The sequence below is a fragment of the Dinoponera quadriceps genome, unplaced genomic scaffold, assembly GCF_001313825.1.
Source record: "Dinoponera quadriceps isolate SergipeBrazil2010 unplaced genomic scaffold, ASM131382v1 scaffold1782, whole genome shotgun sequence".
In the NCBI taxonomy this organism is placed as follows: Eukaryota; Metazoa; Arthropoda; class Insecta; order Hymenoptera; family Formicidae; genus Dinoponera; species Dinoponera quadriceps.
In genome coordinates, this window is record NW_014555947.1 from 1,463,678 (window position 1) to 1,472,432 (window position 8,755).

General features: G+C 38.3%; 1 protein-coding gene across 2 annotated transcripts; it reads right to left on the bottom strand.

Moving 5' to 3' along the window:
* Positions 1–525: 525 nt before the first annotated feature.
* LOC106746103 (putative ATP-dependent RNA helicase DHX30) lies at positions 526–8,755 on the bottom strand. 2 transcript variants are annotated; one of them, XM_014622316.1, is made up of 14 exons: positions 8,710–8,755; positions 8,441–8,543; positions 8,244–8,358; positions 7,973–8,050; positions 7,799–7,898; positions 7,120–7,499; positions 6,827–7,011; positions 5,198–6,217; positions 4,558–4,899; positions 4,213–4,457; positions 3,284–3,506; positions 1,046–1,235; positions 862–932; positions 526–786 (listed from the first exon to the last, which is right to left on the bottom strand). In XM_014622316.1, exons 2-14 carry the CDS (start codon positions 8,488–8,490, stop codon positions 567–569), a joined length of 3,219 nt encoding a protein of 1,072 aa, XP_014477802.1. In that variant the 5' UTR covers positions 8,491–8,543; positions 8,710–8,755; the 3' UTR covers positions 526–566. The 2 variants fall into 2 exon arrangements, with proteins under 2 accessions (XP_014477802.1, XP_014477803.1); XM_014622317.1 differs by lacking the exon at positions 7,973–8,050.

Consider the following 8,755-nt stretch of genomic DNA (forward strand, 5'->3'; position numbering starts at 1 on the left):
TGGTATCGGCAGCGGCTCCTCGTCGGTCGGCACAGAGCAGAGGCCACAGGGTCCGGTGGGAGCCTCGGGTGGCCTGGGTCCTCCACCCGGCGGTCGACGCTCTGTCCTCTTCTCGCCGCCATTCGGAGCGGGGGTTTACACTCTTCAGGGGCGCGGGGCTCACCGCTACCGCGCGCCCGCGGTCTCCGCTAATTAAAAAAAAAAACAAAAAACTGATCGTGTCAATTTGGCGCTCGTGTGAGCGCGCCACTCGCTTCGCGGTAGGACCTTCGCCCTTGTGACGGGCGCTCCGAGCCGCCACGTCACAAACTCTATCAAGTTCTCGTCCATTTCCTACGCATTCTTGTTACAACTAATGAGGATGCATTGGTATTACAGAGTAACTGGATGGGTGTTTAGGAAAATTGTATACATTTCTACCAGGTTGGAAATCGTGTAATTCTTCAGCTAGGAAATGACACAGCATACACGACTGTGCGCAAGAACAAAGGCGTATCGAAATAACTCGGCGCAAGTCTCGCAGCGTCATGTGAAATATCAGAATTATTATTAGACAACGACGTTCGTTACATACTGGCTTTGTCATTATCGTTATTATCTTTGGTGGCTTGTGTGTCGTATGTATATGCGGACGACGCGTCCAGAGCCTTTACGAGCGTCTGGAGTAATTGATCTTTGTACTCTGTTATTAGTCTCGTTCCGTAATCTTCTACCTCGCCCTGCTCCAATGAACACTGTACTACAGACCACATGACGTCTCTGAATTTTAAGAGCACATCGGCGGTTCTGAAAGACGCCAATGATTTACGCAAATTGACATATATGCTAAGGAGAAGTAGAAATAAATTAACGGGAACTCACCTTTTGTCGCAAGTGAAATTTAACGTATGCTGTTCGTCGACGTTAATTTGCATTTCTGTCCTGTCGTCTCGCTGAAATCCAAGAGAGATGCATTATAATCGTGCAATGTGTTGTCCGCGAGAGAGAGAGAGAGAGAGAGAGAGAGAGAGAGAGCAGCGCTCGGTCTTAAAATTGCTTCAATTACCTCGTGACGTTGGATTTCCTTTTGATTAAAAAGTAACACCGTTAGAGGTGACACCATGCTCGATTCGCGGATCACTGTCCGATGCTTCGTGTCGCAGTGCTCGCCGCGAAAATACGTCAAGTACTGGCTCGGCCAAACCTTGCGCTTGTAATTCACGCTTTCCCCCGAAATCATGGCTTTAAATTTACCTCTGTGAAAGTGCGATTAGATCAATATAATACATGGCTTTCGCATTTAAGATAATTGGAATCCGTAAAGATCCGGAATCCGCCAATTTCTCAGGAATCCTTTGAAATCTTAATTGTATATTGTATATTGATGGAAATATTATCTACACATCTATCAAGTTAGAAGACGACTGACCGTTCGGAAATTGAAATATTCGTAATTAGAATTGATATTTCTTATACGTGTTCCTTGGGATCGATATTCTATTTTTAATTTCTATTTTTAATTTCTTCTAAACTAAATTTAGGATTTTAACAGAAGACCATTGTGATATCAAGGATTAATATACAGATATAATATAAAAACTTCGGGATTACTCGGGATCATTTTGGTATAATAGAATTATAGAAAATTTATAATTTACAATAATACCCGCGGTGCATATATGCGCATATACACATATTTAAATATTTATATACCACTTTCTATTATGTACGCACTTCCATTAAATCAATTAACGTGTAAATAAAGCACATTAATAAGGAAATAAAGTAAATAATATATTCATGTTCGTAATATCGTGTGTATGTATTTGCAGGATTGGGTAGAATTAGGCGTACAAATTAATTCTCAGCCTCTAAATCCAATCAACTGCACATATTTAATTTGAATTGAACTTTTGTTTGCCGCTGTGAAGCAGAAAAATTTGGTGTGCTTTTGTGACTTCAATGATTGAAAGAGTGATGTTTCTGAATGCAACCTGGATGTTTCAAAACAATTGGTGTCTAGTGGTGTGCACACACAGTATGGATTCCCGAACGCAACTCTGTTAGGATTTTGAAATACCAACTTAAAAAGAAAAAAAACCTATAATAACCGACTCTGCAACTCACATAACCTCAAAAAGCAGTAGACAAGTGTAGCAAGCACAATGACGTCCCATAAGCAGCACGTCAGGCATTGCATGCTTTTCGCATTCCAGCTAAAGAAAAATGCCAGCGAGGCGAAGGAAATGATTTGTTCAGCCTTGGGGGAAGATACTGTGTGCTACAGCACATGTAAAAAGTGGTTCCAGAGGTTCCGGGAGGGGAATTACAATCTCGCGGACGATGAGCGTCCCGGACAACCCAGGAAGGTAGCAAACGACGATTTGGAACGGCTGTTGGAGGAAAATCCGCGTCAGTCGCAGTCAGAGCTCGCTCAAGCACTCGGAGTAACCCAACAAGCAATATCTACTCGCCTACGAAAGCTCGGGAAAACTCAAAAGGCGGGCCGTTGGGTTCCTCACGTGCTCTCTCCTGTCAACAAAGAGAGACGAAGAAGGGCGACCAAGAAGGGGAAAACCGTGGGTTAATTCTGATGAAGCATCGACATCGACTTTGAAACCCGATATTCATGGGAAAAAATCCTACTGTGCATTTAGTGGGACATGAAAGATATATTGTATTATGAGTTGCTTAAACTGGGTGAAACTGTCACTGCTGGGCATTATCAGCAATAACTTAACTGTTTGAGTGACGCAATTGAGCAGAAAAGACTGTTTAAAGGAAATGGGATTGGACAAGTGATACTACTGCATGACGATGCAAGGCTATATATGGTGAAAATCACCAAGGACCTGTATATTTGTTTTAATTTCGTGTTCAAAATTATGATTTATTGGATAGTTAACACTTTGCGGGCCGCGCATTTATCGAAGCGCCGTTACGCTGCCGCCGGCGAGATTCACGCAGGTTCTACTGCTCGCCTTCAAAAGTCACGCCAGCGTGACAGCGGCCCGCAAAGTGTTAAATAAAGTTGTAGGAAAATGTTTAAATAGTAAACAGTAAATAGTAAACATGAATGGTATCTTTGTCATCACCATTGAAAATTCGGCATTCTAACTATCTTAAGAATCTACGTTATGTGTCACGTTAGTCGCGTTCAGCAGAACGTTTATTTTACGACTATCGAAAGTTTTCCGTACTGAGATTGGATTATTCTTCTAGATCTAAGGTAGTCCGATCTCAGCTCAGAAGACTTTCAACAGTTGCAAAATAAACGTTCTGCTGAACGTGATCATTCTCTTACCGTATTCGCAGATCGTTCGAGTTCGTTCTCAGGATTCCTTTCTTAAATCCTACATTCGTGTGTTCGATCAACTGTTGCGTAGCAGCGTACAATATAGCGCTAACTAGCTCGTCTTTGTTCTCGTACTTGTTCGCCGCATCCCTGGGATTGTCGTACGCGTGCGTGTCATCTTTCCTCAACAGGCGACATCCGATCATTTGTTGAATAAACATCTGCCGTAATACTGTAAAAAATTATGAATTTACACCATTTAAGTAGACAGATCCGCGTCGATAGAATGATGAATTCGTGCACAGCTCAATTGTATAAATCACATAAATCTTCGTAAAAAGGATCGGAAACCGCGAAATTCTATTTAATTATACAGTGTTTCAGACTAACAAGAACAAACTTTGTGAGGACGTAGAATGGATTGAATTGAACAAAAAAGTCCTTTACCATTTTGTAAATAACATGCAAATTCTTGAGTTATTCATTAAAGAAGCCTCTATACGAGACCGTTTTCAATAATTAATAATTCGAAATCTTGAAATTTGTTGCAAATTGTTTGCAAAATGATACGGGAGTTTTTTATTCACCTCAATCCAGTTGTACGTTCTCACGAAATTTATCCCTGCTGGTCTGAGACATCTTGTATGATAGAAAAATCTTCATATACCAAAATATTTCTACAGGAAAAGAATTTAACAGAGCTACCAGTTACTACATAATGATGTTTTCTCTCGAAGGGTTCGACATTCAAACTTCAAATACTTTGAAGATCTGAAGTCTCGATAATCAATGTTCGAATTTGGATAATATCGAAGCTTCGAGACATTGAAATTGTAAGATTCTTAAATAATGAAAAACATCATTTGAACCCGCTCTAATCTCAATGATTATGTAACAGCCGGCAGAAGTGAAAGATCGAGCAAGTTAACACGACTTACCGGTCAACGTTTCCATTTTCCTATGCCGGAGATTAATCTTTCTGCAGAATTTTATCGCTGAACGTAATTTATACGAATTGTATGTGTACCACGATTTGAAGATCCACGATATCGCGACATGGTCGCTCATCGGATGATACAACGCTTTATTTTTCCTGAGCTTAGATTTCTCGCCCAGTACATCTTGGAAAGGGCTGTCCTCGCCGGAGAAGACGCTGACTATAGACACAACGGGATGTACGCAGCTGTTGCGAAAGCGGAAACAAACAGTGTTAACGTGGAGGAGGCGATCGGAAGATGATTGACGAGTACGCAGAGAGCACAGAGTGCGTTAATGAAACTCACTTGAAAATAGCGGAATATACCAACGCTTTGCTGAACTTGGGATGCGTCGGGAATGCTATCATTCGTTTGCCCAAGGCTGTGAGATTTTCCTCCTCGTCAAAGACTCCGAGGTCTATCAGATAGTTCACCCCTTTCTGTATTCTGCTCGGAGAGGGCGGCTCCAGTAGACCGCTTAGAAAGACCTCCGCCTTTTCGTCCGTATACGATTTAATCTCAAGAATTGTCTTCTCCAAAGAAGTGGACAGCACTCGGGCAATTGGATATTCCTGTAACTTGTCGTATTCCGTTCTTTTGATCATATGATAACTCACGCCTGGTCTGACTCGGCCAGCTCTCCCTTTCCTGCGCGAGGAAAAGCGTGTTTTTTTACAAAATAACATAATTCACATGAATATTCAGAATAATTATGTGATTATAGCTTTTCTTATAAAAAAATATATATATGTATATAGGCAATTATATAGTAATATTATAATTATCTATATATAACTATTAACTATATATAATTATTACATTTATTATATATTTTTTATTTCATATATATTGTGATTATATATTCACTATAACGAAATAAGAACAACATTAATCTTATGCGCATTAATATTATAAAAATAATATATTGCAATAATATTATAATTACCTCTGTTGAATATTCGCCTGGGAGACCCAATGGTTGCTCAAACAAAGCTGATCTTTCGTATCGTCCCATCGCACATCTCTATGTATGGCCGAGTCCACGACGTAACACACGTCGGACACCGTGATGCCAGTCTCGGCGATATCCGTGGCCAAGATAATCTTGCGCGTGTCGTCGGGCACCTCCTGAAAAATCATCCGCTGCGCCTCGTGCGACTCTTTGGAGTGAATCGGCAAGAGCAGCTGTTTTTGCGGAAAGATCGGGTCGTCCTCCAACATTTTCTGCACCTGTACAATCTCAGCCCATCCCGGCAGGAAGCACAAGACAGCACCTTGTGGCTTATTCTCGGAGATCCACTTGATGATCTGCACTATCTTCACGTAATTGACGAAGAGGGATTCGCTATTTTCGTCGTGGTAGTTAATATTCAAGTACGGTTTATACTTTTGTAAGTCCGGCAGGTTCTCGATATCCTCCATGAAGTTCATCTCCACGGGATACAGTCTGCCGGGCACCTTGATGGCGGGGCAATTGAAGTATTCTTGGAACAGGTGGGCGTTTATGGTCGCCGACATGATCAGAACCTTCAAATCGGGATTTCGATCGACCGCCCTCCTCAGCAGGTTCATCAGCACGTCGGTGTCGATGGAGCGCTCGTGCGCCTCGTCCAGGATCACGTGCGAGCATCCTTCTAAGCCGGGAGTGCACTGCAACTTCCTTAGCAGTATGCCCGTAGTGCAATAGAGTATCCTGCCGGGTTCCTGCGGCGTCTCATTCTTCAGTCTCACTTGGTAACCGACGACGTCGCCTAGGATCTCGTTCCTCTCGTGCGCGACGCGATCCGCCAGCGAGATCGCCGAGATTTTGCGCGGCTGCGACACCAGGATGTTGCAATCGGTAGCGTTCCCATTGTGCGCGTAACTGTCCAGTATAAATTGAGGGACCTGGGTGCTCTTGCCGCATCCTGTATCCCCTTCTATCAGTAAAATTTGACTGCGCTCTAGCATAGAAAGAATTTTGTCCCTATAAAATATAAATGACGCATATTTGCAGATTACAATGTGTTCATTGCACCGGGATATGTATGGATGAAATATATCATGTTCCAGTCAGAAATGATTCGTCTAAACGACTTCGTTAATGTCAAAGGGTTATTGATGCAGAATTTATATCGAAACCCCGACTTTTCGAGCAACAAAAAGTTATATAAAGTTATATAAAGTTTAATGAGTTTGATATGTATTTTTGTGTACTTTTCGATATATATTTTATATTTTTCAATATATATATTGAATATATATAAATTAATAATTTAATTAATAATTTCAATATATATATATATAAACATATATTGAAAGAGTATATTTTTAATATGTATGAGTATGCGTATATATTTATATTCACATATTTATATATGAATATATTTTCAATATTTTATGTATATATATTTGATATAATCTTACATTCCCTCTCTCTCTCTCTCTCTCTCTCTCTGAAATCTCTTTTTCGTTCAGAGATTGAATCGACATTGCATCAATGTTATCTTGATATTCAATTCTTATAGGTTTTACGTCAGTAACTCGAAACGGTGTTCTTTCAACGAATCATTCTGACGGATTACGTGAGCCCTACCTAAACTCGAAGATCGGTAGATCAGCGTGCCGTATGCGTCTTTCCGTTAATCTACTTCTCAACAACCGATTACGAAGGTTAATGTTTGCAATATATTTGCTAGGATATCCAAAAGCATCGCAGTCGAGTATGGTTGTGTATATGTTGGGTATAAAAGAATTGTCCGTTCTTTGAATATCAATTTTCTGGATATTACAGATAGATATATTAGTTATAAAGTTGCACAACAGACACATGCGAGTTTCAAATCGACGAAACGTTTATATGTTAAAAATTGTAGTGCAAGGAATTACCGTCCTGTAAATCTCGACCAACTTCTCCATGTTGTCTAAAATTTCAGTAGCTACGCTTAACTCGCAGGGCTTCTCTTGTATTTGCTGGATTTGTTGTTTAGTATACACCAACGGTTTGCCAAATTTTAACTTGCGATTTACTTCTAGCCACTCTAAACACTTCAAAGCTGCGTTCTTGCAAGCCGTTGACTTTTTTATACTGGCTCCCTTGAAAGACATAGTGTTTGGCCATTTGACATTATAAGTAAATTCCCATAGTTCTGAAACAGAATCTTGTTTACAGCTCGAAGTTAAAACTGTTTGGTCATTTAGTTCTTGACACACTATTTTGTAGATTTCCAGTAGAGAAGTCTTCGGTTGCTGATACAAACGCTCTATTCCTGAAATTTTTATCAGAAATTTAGTCTCATCATGAAATTAAATAAGCTGACAAATAAGTGAAGTGACAAGAAATACAACTTAAAAGTAACCATTTTACACATGATCTATATATGTTCTCTTTTCCTCCAGATGAATAAAAATAAATATTTAACAAAAAATTGAAGAATTATTTACAAATTATAATGGACAGGTATCTTAACCATAGATGTTCTATCTCCAATTTGTAGCTCTCAATTGTTTTATACATTATAAAAACCTTTTTAAATTACGATATTTAAAAAAAAGATTCTATACATACTTTTAGATACTACAATATCCTCCCTAAACGTCTTATTTGATGAAAATCTATTAATTTTTTCCTCATTGTGCACATCATGAGATAATTCATCGATATTTTGCTATTAATAAAAATTTTTACTATTATTTCTGGTAGTACAAATTTTAATTATAATTATTAATATATATTTTTTACCTCTTCTACTTTTGTTAATCTGGTATTTATATCTAAATTGTTTGTATTTGTTGCATCTTTAAATTTAAAATCTTTTACCTGTGATATCAAAATAAACATTTTTTTATTTGGAAGAAATTATTGGCTGTGTTCTAATATTCACTGCCAGTACTAAAAATTTGTAAATCTATAATATACATAACATGAACTATAGATTTTCAATATTGTGAGTGAATATCGAAATTCAATCATTATTTTTAAACCATTTGTAAAGATGTATTTTAAGACATACCTTAGTTAAATGTACATCCTCCTCTTTCATAGAAATGCAATATTGCATTGCACTATGTACATTTATATTTTTAATTATATTTTTATATAAATATGGCATATAACATTGTCGGATACTATAAAGAAACTTTCTCTGTGAAATATGTATTTTACACTAAAAAAAAACTTTACGTTACAAAGACAAGCAGATCTACGTACCATTTATATGTTGATCTGTGCCCACCAAATGCTAAAAATGTTTGCGACATTTTAATGTTCAGTTCTTGTATAAACAATTACTCGTGCATGTCAAACTTGTATCCTGAAAGAAAAATTAACTTCTATAACATGTTGAACAATAAATAGATATTAACATAAAATATAAATACGAAATAAATAATAAAGTATTATTTTTTATTTCAATGTTTAGGTTAGGTTACATTCGAACAACTGTATGATCCCGTATTCTCGTTTAGATTAGCACTCACCTCGAATAGCAATAGGAAAAATGAACAGAATTGTAGTTAATGTTTG

Bases quoted from the DNA above. Each gene is read 5' to 3' on its own strand.
- LOC106746103 (XM_014622316.1), bottom strand. From the start codon at position 8,490: ATGTCGCAAACATTTTTAGCATTTGGTGGGCACAGATCAACATATAAA. The intron at 4,900-5,197 runs GTAATTATAATA...TTCCTCGCGCAG, and splicing joins CAGGCGAATATTCAACAGAG to GAAAGGGAGAGCTGGCCGAG. The intron at 4,458-4,557 runs GTGAGTTTCATT...CTTTCGCAACAG, and splicing joins GTATATTCCGCTATTTTCAA to CTGCGTACATCCCGTTGTGT.